At 36.0% G+C, this 20,267-nt stretch overlaps 1 protein-coding gene across 1 annotated transcript in view; it reads right to left on the minus strand.

Moving 5' to 3' along the window:
- Nucleotides 1–7,152: 7,152 nt before the first annotated feature.
- BMT2 (base methyltransferase of 25S rRNA 2 homolog) overlaps nucleotides 7,153–20,267 on the minus strand; it is a 93,508-nt gene continuing 80,393 nt past the window's right edge. Inside the window, exon 5 of the mRNA XM_030308259.1 lies at nucleotides 7,153–10,391. Coding sequence (XP_030164119.1) covers nucleotides 9,762–10,391 — 630 coding nt within the window. The 3' untranslated portion in view covers nucleotides 7,153–9,761. The remainder of the gene's footprint in view (nucleotides 10,392–20,267) is intronic.

A 20,267-nucleotide genomic window follows, 5' to 3' on the forward strand; every position in this document is an offset into this window, starting at 1 on the left:
TTTAATGAAAGGCTTCTAGTGTTTTTTCATTATGAAGTTTTCTATAGGTTTCTGGTAGATTCTTTTGTCATGTTAAGAAGGCTTTCTTTCAACTATTAATCTAAGAGTTTATTTATGAATGGGTGTTGGATTTAATAAACGCTTTTCTTGAGGCACCTGGGTGGCTCAGTCGGTTGAGCACCTGACTTCGGCTCAGGTCATGATCTCATGGTTCATGGGTTCAAGCCCTGTGTCTGGCTCTGTGCTGACAGCTCAGGGCCTGGAGCCTGTTTTGGATTCTGTGTCTTGTGCTCTCTCTCTATGCCCCTTCCCTGCTCATGCTCTGTCTCTCTCTCAAAAATAAATAAACATTAAAAAGATAATAATAGAAAAATAAAAGAAATGCTTTTCTTAGCATCCAGATAATCATTGCTTTTTTTTTTTTTTTTAATTGGTGAATAGAGTGACTTACATTATTACTTGCCTGAATTCATCCTTGGAAGAAAAATAACTCTTTTTGGTATTACTGTATTGTGTCAATATATGATTTTTAGTTGTTCTTTCCCTCAGTATTTTATTTACTAGTTTTGCATTAATAGTTATAGCTGAAATTGCCTGTGAGGTTGGCAGAATACTGGCCTTCCAAAGATTTCCTGATTCATGAATCCTGTGACTAGACAACCTCACTTGGTAAAAGGAGTTTGCACATGTGCTTTAAGTTAAAGACCTTCTGCTAGGGTGATAATCCTGGATTATTCTCATTGGCCCATTCTGATCACGAGTCCTTAAAAAGGGGAAAACCTTTTCCAGCTGCAGTTGGAGAGACAGAGGAGAGAGGCTCACTATCGAAGGAGATTCAGAGCTATGCTATGAGCAAGACTTGAGTTGGTTCTAAAGATGGAGAAGGGAGCTATGAGTCAAGGAATTCAGGTAGTCTTTTGCTGGAAAAGGCAAGGAAATGGAATTTTCCTTCAAGCCTCCAGAGGGAATACAACACCTTGACTTGAGCCCGGTGAGATCCATGTTAGACTTCTGGCCTACAAAACTGTAAGATAATGTTTTATTTTTTAAAACCAGTAAATTTGTGACAATTTGTTATAGCACCGATAGAAAATTAGTATAACTTGTGATTTTCTGTGCTTTCCAAGTTTGAATCAATTCTAGCTCGAAGTTCCCTTTTTCTTTTTCTTTTTTTTTTCAATGCTTTGGAATAAATTGTAGAAAAAACCTTCTCCCAGAAGTTGATAAAACTCACCTGTAATACTCTGGTTCTCGTGCCTTCTTAAAGGAGAAATTATTTGACTCCCTTTTCAATTTCTTTGTGACATCCCTCTTTTTACCATTACAATTTTCGTGTATCTGTTTTGTTTTTCTTACTAGATGGAAGCCTCCTGAAGGCATGATCTGATTTAGCTGGGGATCAGAACTCAATACATAAAAGAATACCTACAACAGTGTAATACAAACACTTAACATAAGCATATTTTATTCAATTTTGTGCCCAGTTTTTGTGGAACTAGCTTCAAAAACATATATTGCTTCAGACATCCACATTGATTAGGCAACTCAGGTTATACATAATAGTTGCTTAATAAATGATGCTTGTTATCATGACTATTGAAAGGACTTTATTTAGAATAATGGTATTTTTTAAAAAATGTGTCTTTTCTGTTGCTATTGTTACAGTTTTCTAGACTTATTGTCAAGTCTCCAATCTGTTCTTGTGTTGAAGGCCTCTGTAATGTCAGACTTTAGTGGATGGATTCAGACAAGTATTCCCATGGAAGAGCTTATATTCATAACTTGGAATATGATAGAAGCAATAGGAGGTGTGCTTTTGTGGAGCTAGAGAAGTCAGAATTTGAGAAACTGTACTATGTTTCAAGGGTTTTCTTCCCACTTGATGAAACAATCCTAATCTCTTCCTACGCTTAAGTAAAATGGGTTATATTCCTGTTGGAGAAGGTCATCAAAAAAATATGACTGCCAGTTGACCCATGAACAGGGTCTGGGTGATCAGAGACTCTTCCCACCCTCCCCTGTCCTTGGAATGTGGGTTCTGCTTGCCTTTCCAGCTCCCAGAGGCTGCTGCAAGGACATAGCCTTGACATAAGGATGTGGTATTGAGAACACCTGAATGATACACATGACTGAACCCAGTTAAGGCCTTTTATAAGCTTTGAAGATGTAATGAGCCAGTGCAGGGATCCATTTGTCTTTCTGCTGCCCACAACAAACCTTATATAGAAGCTCTCTTTGCTTATTAAAACTGCCACCTACCAGGCTGGAGTGGCCTGTTTCTCTGGTCTCTCCCTGCCCTTCACATCCAGGGCCTGTTTCAGATTACATCCAGAAAGCTCTCAAGAGGGTTGTGAACCAATAACTACTTCATATTAACTGTTGTCCTTCATGGAAACTCTTTCATGATTAATAAGATAGCTGAATCAAACATACTGAAGCAGTGGTTACCCATTTGTATTCATCTTTTGGAGAGACAAGACAATCTTGTGTTGAGATTTCTTTTGTAATTTCCAATGAAATCTTGCAGGGTAGGTTGTAATGGTTTGGGTACCTTTTATGTCCTTTCCTGGGAATTCGTTCGGAAGAAAATCAAAGATGAGAAAATTGAACACTATTTAACTTAGTATGAGCTGAAGGAGTAGATAGCACGGATTTTCAATTGGTGGTGATGGTGGAGATGAAATGGTCAGTGTGCATGGAAAGCACAGTATAGTCAGGACTAAGAAAATAGAAACAGGGTTATTATTGATGGTTGTTTGCTAAAAAAAAAAAAAAAATAGAAACTACGTGTTGTATTATCCTATGTGACAAGATTGTGTTATTTGTTTTACAGATACTTTAGAAATCTATGAGTAACCCTGCAAATGAATTTTGTAGATTAAGAAACAGGTCCTGGGAAGAATTTGCCCAAAATCCCATAGTAGTTACTGGTAGGAACCTATCTGGAAAGTAGTTGGAATAATGTTTCCCTTACATGAACTAAGAAACTGCTGGAGTGCCTCATTTCTTGGGGAACCAAAGAGGTCAATAAGTTCAATCTTCCTTAGATGTAGTAGCTAATGATTGTCTACAAACTTAAATTCTTTCATTGGCAATGAGAGGGAGGTAGGGATTGGATAGTACTGACAGGGGCATGGTAAGAAAGTAGTATCTGAGGTTAAGATAGAACAAATTTAAATGGATAGGAGTAAGTAGAGGGGAGAAAAATTATATGGCTATAATCACTACGTATCGATGTAAGTAACATTTTATATAAGCCAATTCAGACTTCTTTAAAGTATAAATTGACCTACATCGTGATTTTGAGAATACATTAATAAACTAACCGAAACAGATCACCCCATAAGCTTCATGAACTAACTATCAGCCATGGTCCCCTGTCCTCTCCGTAGCATTTTATAAGGTAAGATGAATTCGTTTACAAGTATTTATTGATCACCTGCTTTGTTGCAAGGCACTTTGCTAAGCTGAAGATATAGACTAGATGAGGGACTTGCCCATATATACAGACAAGGAAAAAGATAACCTTCAGATAATTAGTTATGCAGAGGCTTTACAGTGATGTGAAGAGACTACTTGATTATGTGGACTGGGAAGGACACCTTGAGGAGGTGACGTGTAAGCCAAGATCTTAACAAAAATGAACTAGTCCTACAAATCCAATATAAAAGGAAGAAATTCCAGGTAGAGGGACTAGCTGGTGCAAGGATGGGTACAGGATTGTTCTCCAAACCCCAACCCCTCTTCCCCTGGGGCTTTATCATAGAAGGTTAAGGAGAGCAATATTGGAAGCTGACTTGGAGTGGCGGGAAGGGGCAACATTATTGCCATTTGGCACTTGCATGATGAGGGATATCCATATTTGAGTAAATTGCATCTAGATTGGTTATGAACATTGTGCCAAAAGGTCATGTGAACAGGTTTCATTGATAGGTACCACCAGATGCTGCCATGCAGTATGCTATTGTGCAATTTTTTGTTGCCTCCTATTAAAGCTAATGCACTTACCTTTTTTTTTTTTTTTTTTTTAAGTTACACTGTCAGCCCTGAAGAGCACAACAGGCATCTATTCCTTACAGTACCTAGTCCAGTGTAATATGCAGTAATTAGGCCTCAACTAATGAATCTGTATTTGAGTGAATGGTAAAAAAAACTTGGCTTTTAATCACTGCTACAAACTGTATCGCTAACTTGAACTAGCTATTTCACAAATAATCCTCATAGTTAGTAAAAGGGACCATAAGGTCCAGTTGATCAGTGAAAATTCATTACTCAAAAACAACTCTATTTCCTAAGTAATACCGTATACAATCTAAAATGAGCTTTTACAAGATCTGAGCTCGCTGTCTTCTAAATTTCACATTCTTTGGGAAGTGAAATTATAGAAGTTATTATCATCCACCTATATTTGTTCATAATATTATCTCTACACGAGTGATGTTAAAATGTTCCTTTTTTACACTTGAGAACTTTTAGGGAGAAAAACATTTGTTCATTTCATTAAAAAAATATCTTTTGACTTTTTGAAGTATAAAATTGATGTTAGCAGTTTTTGTGTGTCCAGTCACTAGCAAAGAGATGATTTATCACCTCCTAACTCCCATTCCAGAGCTGCTCATTCCAGCTGGAACCATTCTCCAGGCCACCAGGGTCCCCCGTCTTGGTAATACTTGTGGTTAGACAAGCTCCAAAAGATCACCTTTCCTGTCAAAATGTTTTCTTCTTACTCTGAAATTCCCAGGTCCTTATTGTTTCCACAGTAATCTCTCTGGAATGTTAATCTGTGCTAATGCTTCAGTGAGTTTAGAAAACATCAGGGTCTGTTTTTTATAGCCAAGCCATACAGAGCCCCTCTTTTGTCTCAGGTCTGTTTCCTTAAGCATCTTTTTTCTTGCAGGAAGGCTCCAGGAATTTGGTCTGCCTACCTCTCCTCTTCCCAGAAATCATCCATCTACCTTATTTCCAGGGGATGGTTCATCCATCCTTGCCTTTGACAAACACATTAATTCTTGGATTCCTAATGAAAAGGCCTATGGCAATTGGGAGACTGGTCCTTTTTGTTGACTTTATTTTTTTACATTTAACCTGTCTCTGTAGACTCTTGTCATCCAGTCATGTGTTACAGGAGTTTGAAGAACTAAATTAATACTGGCCTTGGACACGTTTGTATCCTTCTTCCTGGGTACAACAGGCATAGCTAAAGTGTAGCATTAGCTGTAGAAAGGATTGGTAGATGTAGGTGTAGGGAACAAATATAAAGGACTTAAATGTGGATTCTACAATAGCTTTATAAAAAATGTGTCCACAAATCATTTTAGTCTTCTAGATACCTGATTTCTCCACACCAGCTGAGAGAACTATAGACTATTAGGCACTACTAAAGGATTTACTTGTTTGTGACTGCCTTCAGTAGTTAAGACCTATACACAAAGTATGCAAGTATATTCGCCTGGCTTTTCTCCCTAAAGAGCTGCATATAGGCCTGGGTTTAGGAAATACTATTGGCATTGTCTTTTGAGCAAGTCTCAGTACCATTTTTTATGGTTTACATGGGCATTCTAATCTAGTAACAAATTTGTTTTATAGCCCTCTAATTATTTATAACAAATTCAAGAAACAAATCTGCAGCCAGTATCTATGACCGAATTCTTTGGATTTTACTTTAGGAAACACACAAATATGTATGATCTTGGTACTACCAAAGGATCCAATCTTAGAAATAGTTAAAATCTATGACAAAATAGTTGTCAATGTTTCTGATTACTATAAACATCAGTGACATTAATAACCAGTGTTTTATATTGCAAAAAGCAGAATAGCTTTCTATTCATTGAACGAGTGTTAGGGAAATACAAAATAAGTCGAACACTGCTGATGTTGACCATAAGTTACCACTCAACAGTGCCAGATGTAACTAGATTTCTAGTTGAAAAAATGCATACAAAACTACTGAACTCATTGTTAAATTTAGGATAAAACATTCGAATCAAAGTTTAGGATAAAGTCTTCTCAATTATGTAGTTATGAATTCCTCCAATAAGAAAAATAGGACTTAGAAAACCCAATATTGCCTTCCTTCTATAATATTTAGAGTTCCTTAATGAAATTGTTAGCTGTTGTAGCTTTTTTATGGAGTATTGTGTAACATAGGCCACCACTAATAATCTTGGGGAACTTTTCATTGGTAGTGGATTGTGGATATGAAATTTTTATTGTGAACCATCATGGAGGTTACTGAAATATCAAATTTTCATAATATGAACATTCTTTGTAAAAACATTGTGTTTTGGACTAGTAATTAAGAAGATTTTGTCTCCACCTTTGCTATCATCTAACAATTTGTAACACCTAAAAGGAACCAAATGTTAGTGTGTGGGCCCTTGAAGAGGAATACCATTGTAGCATTGTGCTCAGAAAAATGTGGGGAAATGAAGTAAAAGCTTGATTCCCCCCCCCCTTTTTTTTACCTGCCCTTTACCATCAGAGAATTGGTTTGTAGTTTGCACTTTTCTAGAGAGATGAACAATATAGCCCTCTTATCTGCATTGTGTTTGTAATTTGTTATACAGTTGTGTTTAAAACTTTCTTGTATTCCATTTTTGGTAAACAAATTAAGGGACTTGAGCAGGGTCAAAGATCTATCAGTAGGCAATCATTCCTAGATGGAGGTATTAACACCATGTAGAATGCTTTTCTTCTCCATTAGATCATAAATTCCACAGAAACAGGGGACTGTGACCACCCCAATCCTGATGTTTCCTCAGCATACTGTGTAGTAGATTTCAAACATTTGTTCCATAAAGAACTGTTTGATCTCATGAGAAAGCCATTTGCTGCACTAAAATAACTAATACACTTCTCTCTCATATAATCATTAATTTTCAAGGAAAGTAGACATAAAATGAACTAGAATTTATGCTTGTTAATACTTGTTTGTCATGTATTGTCATGCTGCTTATCAATCTGGTAGTCAATTGACTTTCTGGATCTTGGTGAATGAATTTATGTAATTAAGAAATTTGGGTAGATGAATGCAGCTGGAAAATTGCAGGTGTGATTCAGATTCTAAACTGCATCCCAATTCCAAAATCATTTAGTAAGATGGGTCAAAGACCACAAAATTTTCCGGTTACAAGCAGTACACAATGAATATTAGAAAATTTAAAATTTTTAATAAATGTGCTTTGTTCACAAAAAGTGAAAAAATACAACAAACACAAACATACATTTTTCAGGTATGCCACCTCCCACTGTTTGGCAACTATGATATAAACCACTTTTGATCTAGTCATGATCCTGAAGAATCTAACCAAATGATTATTTTTGAAACTCCAAATTCTTTTGGAGACTCCTGTTGTGAGACAGGAGACCCCTTAAAACTTGTATCCAAATGAAATCATTCTTGGGAGTACCAATACAGTATTAGAAGGCTCTGTTAACGTCTCCTCTCATTACATATACAATCTGGCAGCAAGCCGCAGGACTGCTTATATTTTAACACTTAAACGTTAATTGGCTTTGGTGGAAAATGTATTAGTTTAAATTCTGTACCAACCTAATTTGAAGCTGAATTTACAGTAACAAATGATATTTATAAATCCAAACAAATTTATACTAAGTGGGAGTAGGTTTTATAAACAGACTTTTCTTTAAAGTACTACTTAAAATACATCATGCACACTTTGGAGCATAAGCAGAATCAACATCTGTAAACAATCAGAGGAATTTATAGCACCAACATTTTAGCTGTAACACAAAGGCTGACTCCAAGGTCATACTTACACCAGCCTCTCAAAACCACTGTTGTCATTTACTTTCAAAGCACTTTAATGAGATACATTGTTTTCTTTGCCCTTAAGATAGTATTTAGCCAAACCAAAGGAAATGGGCAGTATGGTAAAAGAGGTACTACCAAAACACAGTTTTGTGTTACCTTAACGCTGTTTTTTTTTTTCCTTCTTTTGTGGGAGCTACAAGATGTGACTCATAGTGCTTAATTGGAAAGAAAAGTCAATCCTAATTATTGACTCTTAAGCTATTGAAAGTAAATGAAACATTTCATGTTATTTCTCGCATATTTGAGTAATCGATATTACATTTAGTCAACTGACCTTTGTAGGTTAATTACAATCCTGTAACTTTCATTAATTTAGAATGTGAAATTTAATTTGAAATATTGGGCATATATACGCAATCATTTATATCTTAAAGGGTAAATTTTGTATTTCTAAATAAAGTTTGACATTCAAAGTTAACTACGGCAACTCACAATAAGCACAAAACGTCAGTTTTACCAAAGAAGTGCAGTTTATGAAATTTAGGATCAACTATTGAAAATGCAAGTTTCCTTTAAAAATACACACACACACACACACACACACACACACATACACACAAACATACACACACACAACATTAACCATGAATTCTGAAACTGTGATATTTCAGTGCAAAAACCTCAGTATGAGGTAATTTTAATGTATCAACCACTTGAAAAAAAATCCACACAGTGGCACTCTTAAAAATGATAGTTTACATGACAATTGCTGGCTGACAAGACAATGTGGACTAAATGTTCTCAGCTATTTAAACTAATCTTGTCTTGTTTGGACATAATTTTCTCCTTAATCACTTGCTTCTGATTCAGAAACACAGAAAGTCACTTATTGTGGAAAGGGAAAATTCCCACAGCCAACTAATGGTTTATGTATTCAAAGAAAATTTTCTGCTAGAATTCTGATAGAAATTAGAATACCGAAAGGTCAAAACCATGTTATGAGCTCACTAGCAGAGGGTTAATGTAAAATTTTTCTATGTAATTCCAGACTAGTAGTGCAGCACACCTCCTTAATGGAAAGGTGAGGACCCTAACATGGCTGGTCTAGACAGAACATAAACTCTGACAAGTGCAAACCCTTTCACCAAGGTGTTTCAGGTCAGGATTGAGTATTGTCCCTTGCTTAAATAGAAAATTGTGGAAATGAAACCTAAATTTAAAAAAGAGTGAATTCTCACAGTTAGATACACTTAACACCAAGGCCTAAATCAATATGAAAGATATGAACATTCTACTTTGGCAATGGTGTTTATTGTCTTGTACTAATGGATTTAGAATACTTGGGGGATTAGAAATACTTGGGGGACTAGAAAGATTAGAAATCTTTCCCCAAGTGTCTGCTGCCAAATGAGCAAAAGAGAGAAAAAAAAGATGAATTCTAAAAAGTTGAAGAAATGCTGGTCATCAGACAAAACTGAACAGAAAATGGCTTTCTGTAACAGATAACAATTTAGCTAGAAAAGAGAGTAAGTGCATCACAAAACAACTAAAACAATCTATCTGTGTCACATTTAACTTGTGAGTCATCAAAGTGCAAGCTACAGCTTTCTACGTATCTTTTCTCATTGCAATGGTTTAAAGTCAACACTGAAAAGATTAAAAAAGGGAAAATACATAGCAAGTTACGCTTCATTTTTCACAATAGCACTAAAGAAAAAAAGGTACCTTTCTATGATATCTTAGTGCTAAATGCTAAAGTAACAGTGGTTTCTGCTATGACAGGAGTCACTCTGCATGAAACTTTAAGCTTTCTATATAAGAATAAATTTTAAAATCCAGAAGTAGAAAAAAATAGCAAACTCTGTAAACCTTTGCATTTTTTCTATGCAAACCAGGTTTTAAGTACTGAGTTCGTGTTAGTATTTCTGATTAGTGTAAGCAATTAGTTTAGGAGTCTGGACTGAAAGGGCCTTTTACTTTGATATTAACTTAAAAGTAATATGGGATCTTCTAGCTCATAGAAAGGAATAGAGCTGGCTTGACTTTCTCCAGAATCTGAGTCATATGGAGCATCAGGGAGCTCTGTGAAACCATATGCTAGTTGTTCATCTTCTATATCTGATCGAACGTAGCAGGAAGGGTTAGAATATTCCTCCTCTTCTATACTGTTGAAATCTTGAGGAATATATAACATTCCTGGGTAGTTCCTACTAACCAAGTCACTTGTGGTCTTTAGGGAGATTTTTCTAAATGCCATCAAATGCATATGTGAAAACTTTGAATACTTGAAACGTTTAAAGCCCAGGGACTCGATAGCAATCTTCCAGCTTTTCATCATCATAGCATGACGGTTCTGATGGGAGGAATCAGGTGTGATGATAAGCAATAAACCATTTAACACTAACAGTTCATGGGCTTTCTTGCAGCAAATCCATCGTTGGTAAGGTGATGGAAAATAAGAAAGAAGGAGAGAGAAAACAACCACATGGAAAAGTTCTCCAGGAAGAGAATCAATAGGGTTTTTCAGCTGCTTTAAAAAGGCATCTATAGCATCCTGTGCAAGCTGGAGTGGCTGCTGAAGCTGCAAGTTCAGGAAGTCACATTTATATACACTCTGCAGAAAGGGAAAAAAGGACTCATTAAGAATTTGAAAATTACTTCCATCCTATTACACAGATTTTACACCGAACTATTTCACAGCATTTCTACATAATCCAACCTTTACTTTTGAACCTTTCCCTTCTAAATTATTCCACTTGTACAGACACTGAACCTAAACTTTTACTCACAATAATCTTGAAGAGTAATCAAGCCTGGAGAACTTGTATTCATCATTAAAAAAACTAAATATTTCTGTTGAACAATTTGAAATTTAATTTGCGTAAGAGTTTACAGGAATGATTTATCTAAACTTAATCATATTTACATTCACTTCAACATTTACAGTTATGAAAAACAGGTCAATGTAAAAACTTTAAACAAGAAATACCATGAAATAAAGATGACTCAAGGACATCAAAGAGGATAATAAAAGAAAGGGGCATTATAAATTGGTAAAAGAAGAACACCAAAAATTTTGAAATAATGAAAAATGTCTTTGAAACCATTAGCTATCTTAAAAGTAATTTTAATTATTACACTTATTCTATCAAAAAGTTAATACCTGGTTTAAAACAACACATTAAAATTAACTTCAATGACCATGGGAAACACCACAACTAAGGGAATAAACAGCACTGCATAATTTGCTGAATACTACAACTCCATGAAAATGACCCAGAATAAAAATTTAAAATTAGATAAAAATTAGTTGCCCTTTTCATAGAATAGTTTAGTGCCTTATTCTTGCTAGTAGCTGGACAAGCCGGTCATGTATGTGCACTACAGATTAGGCAAAGTGAGATGTAAAGTTCTATTACACAGAAAAAGATGTATGTTTTTCTTCGATTTGCTATTTACTGAAGTATAACTGATGTACAAACAAGTATTAACTGATGCACAAGCATATTTAAAAGGTACTCATTGATAAGTTTTTGACATTTAAACATTCATGAAACCATTCCACAATTAAGTTAATGAATAGACCTAACACCTCCTGAAAGCTTCCTCATGAGCCTTTATAATCCCTGCCTTGTACCCTTCCTGTTCTTCTTCACCACTAGGCAATCATTCATGTGATTTCTATCACTATAGTTTGTATTTCATAGAATTTTATATAAATGGAATAAGACACCATAATGTATTGTTGATTTGTCTCGCTTCTTTCACCTAGTACGATTTTCTTGAGATTCATCCACTGTTTTACATGTATTGACAGTTCCTTTTTAATTGCTGTAAGGTATGCTACTGCATTAAGAATATATCACAGTTTGTTCACATACTGTTGATGTACATCTGGGCTATTTCTAACTTTTGGCTATTCTAACTTAAGCTGCTACGAATATTCCTGTTTGACTTTCAATGGACATGCTTTCATTTCTCTGGAGTAAGTATCCAGGAAAGGCGTGGCTGGATCATATACTAGTAGGTGTATGTTTAACTTTTAAAGAAACTCCAAAACTGTTTTCAAAAGTAAACAGTTTTTCATTCCCCCCAGGAGTGTATGTGAATTCCAGTTCCTCCAAATACTCACCAACAGCTGGGATAGCTAGCCTTTTACACTTTAAAATCATTGTAACAGAGGTGTGTAGTGGTATACTGTGGTTTTAACTTGCATTTTCTTAATAGGTAGTGATATTTATCTTCTTTACATGTACTTATTTGCCATCTGGATATCTTCTTTGGTCAAGTGTTTATTTAAATCTTTTGCTCACTTAATAATTGGGTTGCTTTACATTAAAAAAAAAACAAACAAACCTGTTTTATTAGTCCTGAGAGTTCTTTATTCTGGACACGAGTTCTTAATCAGATGTAGGACTTGAAAATACTCTCAGGTAAATTCCTAGCAGTGCTATTGTTGGTTCACAGGGTAGATCTATTTTTAATTTTTTGATGAACCTCCACACTGTTTTCCACAGTGACTGCACCAGTCTGCATTCCCACCAACAGTGCAAGAGGGTTCCCGTTTCTCCACATCCTCTCCAGCATCTACAGTCTCCTGACTTGTTCATTTTAGCCACTCTGACTGGTGTGAGGTGATATCTGAGGGTGGTTTTGATTTGTATTTCCCTGATGAGGAGCGATGTTGAGCATCTTCTCATGTGCCTGTTGGCCATCTGGATGTCTTCTTTAGAGAAGTGTCTCTTCGTGTCTTCTGCCCATTTCTTCACTATTTGTTTTTCAGGTGTGGAGTTTGGTGAGCTCTTTATAGATTTTGGATACTAGCCCTTTGTCCGATATGTCATTTGCGAATATCTTTTCCCATTCCATTGGTTGCCTTTTAGTTTTGTTGATTGTTGTATGGAAACCAATTTGACTATAAATTTCATATTTAAAAAAATACTCTCAGATTGTGGCTGTCTTTTATTCTTTTAACAATGTCTTTGAAGAGGAAACATTTTACATTGTGATGAAGACCAATTTATAATTTATTCCTTAATAATGGACTATTTTTGGTGTCATATCTAAGAAATTTTTCCTTACCCAACATTAGGAAGTTTTTTTTTTTCAATGTTTTCTTCTGAAACTTCTATAGCTGTATGTTTCACATTGAAGTACATAATCTGAGTTTATTTTTGTATATGGTGTGAGGTATGGACTAAAGTTTTTTCTTTTGTATATGGATATTCAGTTCTTCCAACCATTTGTTGAAAAGGCTATCTTTTCCATCTGGGTTGAAAATTAGTAGTCCATAAATTTGGTCTTATTTGTGGGCCCTCTCTTATACTTCACTGATACTCTCGACACCAATACTGCAGTGTTTTGATTACTGTACCTTTAAAATTTTGAAGTCAGGTAGTGTTACTCTCAAACACTGTCCTTTTAAAAAGTTGTTTTAGCTATTCTAGGTTCTTTGAATTTCCTCACAAATTTTAGAGTAAGTTTCTCAACTTTTACAAAAAAGCCTGCTAGGATTTTGATCAAGATTGCCCTGAATCTATGAATAGGTATTGAGAAAACTGACGTATTTACAATATTGAGTTCTTCCATGAATAAACATGGTATATTTCTCTACTTAGGTCTTCTTTAATTTCTCTCAATAATGAACAGTTTTTGGGGCGCTTGGGTGCCTCAGTCAGTTAAGCATCCCACTTTGGCTCAGGTCATGATCTCATAGTTCATGAGTTCGAGCCCCAGGGCTGGCTCTGTGCTGACAACTTGGAGCTTGGAGCCTGCTTCAGATTCTGTGTGTCTCTCTCTCTGCCCCTCCCCCAATTGTTTTCTCTTTCAAAATTAAACATTAAAAACATTAAAATAACTTATAGTTTGCAATATATAGGTTTTCTCCCATCTTTTATCAGCTTTATGTGAAATATTTTATATAAATATGTTAAGTATTTCATATTTTTGATGCTATTGTAGATGGTATTATGTTTAATTTCTAATTGATTGTGGCTAGTGTGTGTAGGTGAGTTTGCGTGTGTATACACACAGTTGACTCTTGTATATTGATCTTTTATCTTGCAACTCTGCTAAACTCATTTCTTCTATTGGCTTCTCTCTAGATTCCATAGAATAATATATGTTCAATGTCATGCATGAATAAATACAGTTTTAGTTCTTTCCAATCTTGATGCCTATTACTGCTTTTTTTTTTCTGTCTCTATTGCACTGGGTAGAATTTACAGAGAATGCTATATAGAAGTGGCGAAGGTACATATTCTTTCCTTGTTCTAGTGGGGAAAGCATTTTTGTTTTATTATTAAGTATGATGTTAGCTGTAGGTTTTTCAGACAGCCTTTACCAGGGTGACGGAATTCAGTTGAATTCCTTCTGAGAGTTTTCATAAGGAAAGAATGTTTGGATTTTTATCAAATGTTTTTCCTATGTCTATTGAGATCTTTATTAGTGTGCTAAGGTGAAAAAATAGTTTTTTGAAGTTAAACCAATCTTGCAAACAAAACTTGGTCATGATACGTTACCTGCTTTGAAATATAGTTGCATTCAACATGCTATAACTTTGTATAGAACACTTTGCATGTATGTTCATAAAGAAAGTCTCTGGCCTTTTAGAAGACGTTGGGTAATATACCATCCATTTCAATTTTATGAAAGAGTTTGTGTAGAATTGGTATTTCTTCCTTACTGTTAGTTGATTTTACCAGTGAAGCGATGTAGGCCTGAAATTTTCTTTTTTGGACAAGTTTTTAACTGTCTATTTAAATTTCTTTAATGCATTTAGGGCCGTTCAGGTTATTTATTTCTTCATGAATAAACTTTGGTAGTATATCTTGCAGGGAATTTTTCCGTTTCATTTAAGTTGTGGAATTTATTGGCATAAAATTGTTAACAATATCTCCTTTTTATCCTCTTAATATTGGTAAAATCAGTAATGATATAACTTCTTTTTCTTAGTATGGCTAGTGGTTTATCTATTTTGTGGTTTATCACTTCTCAAAGTGAAACATACTTCTGTGTGGTTTTAGTGGTTTATCACTTCTCAAAGAGCTAGCTTTGGGGCGCCTGGGTGGCGCAGTCGGTTAAGCGTCCGGCTTCAGCCAGGTCACGATCTCGCGGGCCGTGAGTTCGAGCCCCGCATCAGGCTCTGGGCTGATGGCTGGGAGCCTGGAGCCTGTTTCCGATTCTGTGTCTCCCTCTCTCTCTGCCCCTCCCCCGTTCATGCTCTGTCTCTCTCTGTCCCAAAAATAAATAAAAAACGTTGAAAAAAAAAAAAAAGAGCTAGCTTTTCCTTTTATCAATTTTCCAAGGTGTTTATCTCCAAGTTTTCTATCTCCTTGATTTCTGCTCTGATAACTTGGTTTTCTTTCTCATACTTGGAATTTAGTGTGCCCTTTTTGTCTGTTTCTGGTTGGAAATTTGTTGTCATTGCTTTGAAACCTTTGCTATTTTCTAATAAAGGTGTACAGGGCTATAATTTTCCCCTACGTAGTGCTTCAGTGATTTAGTGACATCATACGCATTCTGATCTCTTAAGTTTTTATTTCTCTTCATTCCAAAATATACTCTAATTTCCCTGATGGGTTCTTCTTTGATGCTGTAATTTTTATATCAATTATTGAGACGGGGTATTAATATCTCACTATAATTTTATAAATGTCTGTTTCTCCTTGCTATTTTATCAGTTTTTGGTTTATGTATTTAAGCTGTTTTTAGGTACATGAATGTTTAGGATTATTCTGTACTCTTGATGAGTTGACCTTTTTATTATTCTGAAATAACCTCTTTATTGCTGGTAATAATCTTTGCTCTGTCACTTGCTTTGTCTGATTATAATGTAGCCACATGAACTTTCTTTTTGTTTAGCCTCTCAATCTATTTGTATGTTTATAAGTGCATTTTTTAAAGTTTTATTTATTTTGAGATAGAGCTCAGGGGGAAAGGCAGAGAGAGAGAGAGAGGAAGGGAGAGAATCCCAAACAGGCTCTGTACTGCCAGAGCAGAGCCCAATGCAGGGCTTGAACTCACAAACCATGAGATCATGACCTAAGTGGAAATCAAAAGCTGGAAGCTTAAGCAAATGAGCCACCCACGCACCCCTGAAGTGCATTTCTTACAGACAGAATATATTTGGCCATTGTTTTTGTTTGTTGTTTCATTTTCTTACTCAATTTGACAGTCTCTGCCTTTTATTAGAGTGTTTTTTTTTTTTATCCATTCAGCCAATCTGTCTTTTTACTAGAGAAGTTGGTACATTTACATTTGAAGTAATTATTGATAGGTGTGTGCTTATTTCCATTTTGATAATTATTTTCTGGTTTTCTGTAGTTCTACTCTGTTGGTTTCTTCTCTTGCTCTCTTCCTTTGTGGTTTGATGACTGTCTTAGTGGTATGCTTATTTTCCTTTCTCTTTCTCTTTCGTATATTTAGTATAAATTTTTGTTTTGTGGTTACTATGAGATTACATATAGCAAATCAGATCTCTAAGAGTCTATTTTAAGTTGACAACTTAAGGTTGATCCCATTGTGAAGCTTAACATAATTACTCATCCCCATGTTTTACATTTTCACACCACATTTTGTATCTTTAAATCTTGTGTGCCCTTTAACTATTATAATCACACTTATTTTTTTTTTTTTACCATTTTTGTCTTTTAATCTTCATACTTGATAAGTGACTAAACTATTATGTTTACTATATGTTAACCTTTCCAGTGAGCTTTATTCTTTCATATTTTAAAAATACTAATTAGTGCTCTTTATTTTCAGCTTAAAGAAGTTCTTTTAACATAACTTCAAGGGCCAGGTAAGTGGTGATGAACTCCTTTAGCTTTGTTGGTCTGGAAAACTCCCTTTCTCCTTTTTTTTTTTTTTCCCATTCACACCTAGACATTTACTGTTGATTTTAAATATGCAGTACATACCCAAATGTCCTCAATTATCCCCAAAATGATTTATTTTTTTCATAAGTGGCTCTTTAATCCCCATCACCTATTTTGCCTATCTATCCACCTCCTCTCTGACAACTGTCAGTTCTCTATGGTTAAGAGTCTGTTTCTAGGTTTGTTGCTTTCTCTCTCTTTCTTTTTTTCCTCCTTTGCTCATTTGTTTCTTATTCCACATAAGAGTGAGATCATATGGTACTTGTCTTTCTCTGACTGGTTTATTTTGCATTAGCACTGTCTGTCTCTGACTAGCTCCATGCACACTGTTGCAAGTGGCAAGATTTCATTTTTTATGGCTAATATTCTATTGTATGTATGTATGTGTGTGTGTGTATGTATACACACAAACATACACACACCACTTTGACCATTCACCTATTGATGGACACTTGGGCTGCTTCCACAATTTATTCTGACAGGTGTGAGGTGATAGCTCATTGTAGTTTTGATTTGCATTTGCCTTGTAAGTGATGTTGAGCATCTTTTGATGTGTCTGTTGGTCATCTGTATGTCTTCTTGGAGAAGTGTTTGTTCATACCTTTCGCACATTTTTTGACTGGGTTATTTTTTGGGTGTTGAGTTGTATAAGTTTTATATTTTGAGTACTAACCATTAATGGAATTTGTCTGTTGCAAAATATCTTCTCACATTCAGTAGGTTGTCTTTTAGTTTTGTTGATTGTTTCCTTCACTGTGCAGAAGCTTTATATTTTGATGTAGTCCTAATGGTTTACCTTTGCTTTTGTTTCTCTTGCCTTAGGAGACCAATCTAGAAAAATGTTATTATGGCTGATGTCATAAGAGAAATTACTACTTATAGTCTTTTCTAGGACTTAATTATGGTTTCAGGTATCACATTTTGGTTTTTAATCCATTTCGAGTTTATTTTTGTGTATAACGAGAAAGTTGTCTAGTTTTATTCTTTTGCATGTAATTTTCCAATTTTCCAAATGTTATTTGCTGAAGAGACTTTTTTTCCCATTGGATATTCATTCCTTCTTTGTCAAAGAATAATTGACATAATTGTGGGTTTATTTCTAGTTTTTCTATTGTATTCTGTTGATCTGAGTGTCTATGTTTATATGCCAGTACATCACTGTTTGGATTACTACAGCTTTCGACTATAACCTGAAGCTGGAATTGTGATACTTCCAGTTTTATTTTTATTTTTCAAGACTGCTTTAGCTATTCAGGTCTTTTGTGGTTCTGTACAATTTTAGGGGTCTTTGTTCTAGTTCCATGAAAAAATGCTGTTGGTATTTTGACAGGGATTATGTTAAATGTGTAGATTGCTCTTGGTAGTATAGATGTTTAAACAATATTTGCTCTCCCAACGTATGTGTCGTCTCCAATTTTTTTCATCAGTGTTGTAATAGTTTCTCCACTTCTGAATGGTAACTTTGCCAGGTAAAGTCCTTGGGTGGCAATATTTTTTCTTTCAGTCCCGTGAATATAAAATGCTACACCCATCTGGCCTGCAAAGTTCCTGCTGGAAAATCTGCTTATAGACTTGACTTAAGGGAGTTCATTTGTATGTAGTAAGTTGTTTTTCTCTTGTTGCTTTTAATATTATCTCCTTTTTTCATTCTTTTTCTTTATGCTGCTCTGAATGTGTGAGTTCCACTGCCTTGTCTTCAAGTTGATTGATGCTTCTGCTACTTCTAGTCTCATGTTGAATGCCTCTGGTGTATTTTTTAATTCAGTATTTATATTCTAAAGCTCTGTGACTTCTACTTGGTACCTTCTAATATTTTCCGTCTCTTTGTTGAAGTTCTCACTGTGTTAATTCATTCTTCTCCCCAGTTTGGTGAGCATCTTCATGACCATTACTTTACCTGACAATGAATCCAAATTACTTATCTCCATTTCATTAATTTTTTCCTCCTGTACTTGTAACTTGTTTTTTTTCCATTTGGAATGTATTCCTCTCTTTGTTCATTTTACTTGACTCTGTTGGTTTCTATATAGCAGATGACACGATAGCCTCTTGAAGCCAGTCTTGAAGGGGTGGTCTTGTTAGGAGATGAAACTTGTTATTCAACCCTGCCTCAGATCTTGGTTGTCTTTCAAACCTTTATGCTTGTCCAAGCAGCCTATTACATTTTTAATAGCTCCCAGTAGTTGAGGATGTGTTAAGACCTGTCAGTGTCTTGGTGGGGGATGATCTCAGCACCTAGATTCAGGCTGACTAGAAGCCAGACCTTCAGGCATCAGGTTTTAAAAATATGCAAATATATACAGTCCTGTGGGACCACAAATGTAAGCCCCCTCTGGCCTTGAGAACCAGGCAATCTGGAGGCATCCCCTGGGTGGCAAAGAGATCAGGGCTCCAGATGAGTGTGTAAGGTCTTTTCTGGGTGACAGTAGTGAGGTGGAGCAAGGCAGAGGGGGAATACAAGATGGCATCCTCAGCCTATGTTTCTTGAGAGCAGGTCTGTTTGACATTAAATGTGTGCCAAACCTGAAATAGGTCTCCAGGCTAAAGCCCCAGAAGAAGCAAAGAGGTCTCCTTCACAGAAATATTGGGGAATGTGCTTCAGTCTGCTGTCTGTGCAGTGCTCTCGGGGTGGGAGCCTGCTAACCTGCCAAGAACAATCTCTCCAACTGCCAGGGTCTCATGGGACCCAAGAATGCAAGTCCTTTACCCCCATCCCAGAGCCAGGTGATCAAGGGGTGTTCCCCAGGAGGCAGCTGCAAAAACTGGCACAACAGATGTGTGTATAGCTCCCCTCCAGGAGACCATGGCACTTAGCACAGCAGAGACTGAGCTCAAAGACAGTGCCCACCCTCAGAAATCTCTGGAAAGGATTATAGTCAGCCCCATCTTGTGTTTAATTAGAAGTCTGCCACTCAGGCTGCAGTCGTGGTGATTAGCTAATAATCTTCCTTCACAGTAAGACTGAGCTCCTGGGTCTGATGCCTCTTGCTGTGCCCTAGGGGTGACAGCTGTTTAGGAACTTTCCTCATTGATAACAGTTCTGTGGGACCCATGAGTGTTAGGTTTCACTGGCCACCAGAGCCAGGTGATACAGAGATTTACTCTGACAGTAGTCACAAAAACTGAGGTGCCAGACAGGGAGTATGAGCTCCTTTCTGGGTGATATGGACTATACTATTACATTGCCATGGTACAAGGAACACATGATCCCTTAGCCTACAGAGCCAAGAGGAGATCAAGAGGGCAGAGTATGATAGTATCTATCTCTAGAAGTTACATTTGGTATTTAAAGTATGTTCTGTGTCTCTAAACTTTTTGTACATATAGGATACAGTCATACTGAGTCTATTTTAATGTCCTTGTTTCCTAATTTTAACATCTCTGTCAGTTCAGGGTTGGTCTCTGTTGATTTATCTCCTCGCCATGGGTCCTATGGCTGCCTATTTCTTTATTGGATGTCCAACATGGTGGATTTTTCCCTTTCTGGGTGCTGGATGGCATTGTACTGCTATAAATATTCTTGAGCTTTGTTCTGGGATGCAGTTAAATTACCTGGAAACACTTTGATCCTTTGGGGTCTTCTATGATTTGTTAGGTGGGACTAGACCATT

The sequence above is a fragment of the Lynx canadensis genome, chromosome A2 (assembly GCF_007474595.2).
Source record: "Lynx canadensis isolate LIC74 chromosome A2, mLynCan4.pri.v2, whole genome shotgun sequence".
NCBI lineage: Eukaryota > Metazoa > Chordata > Mammalia > Carnivora > Felidae > Lynx > Lynx canadensis.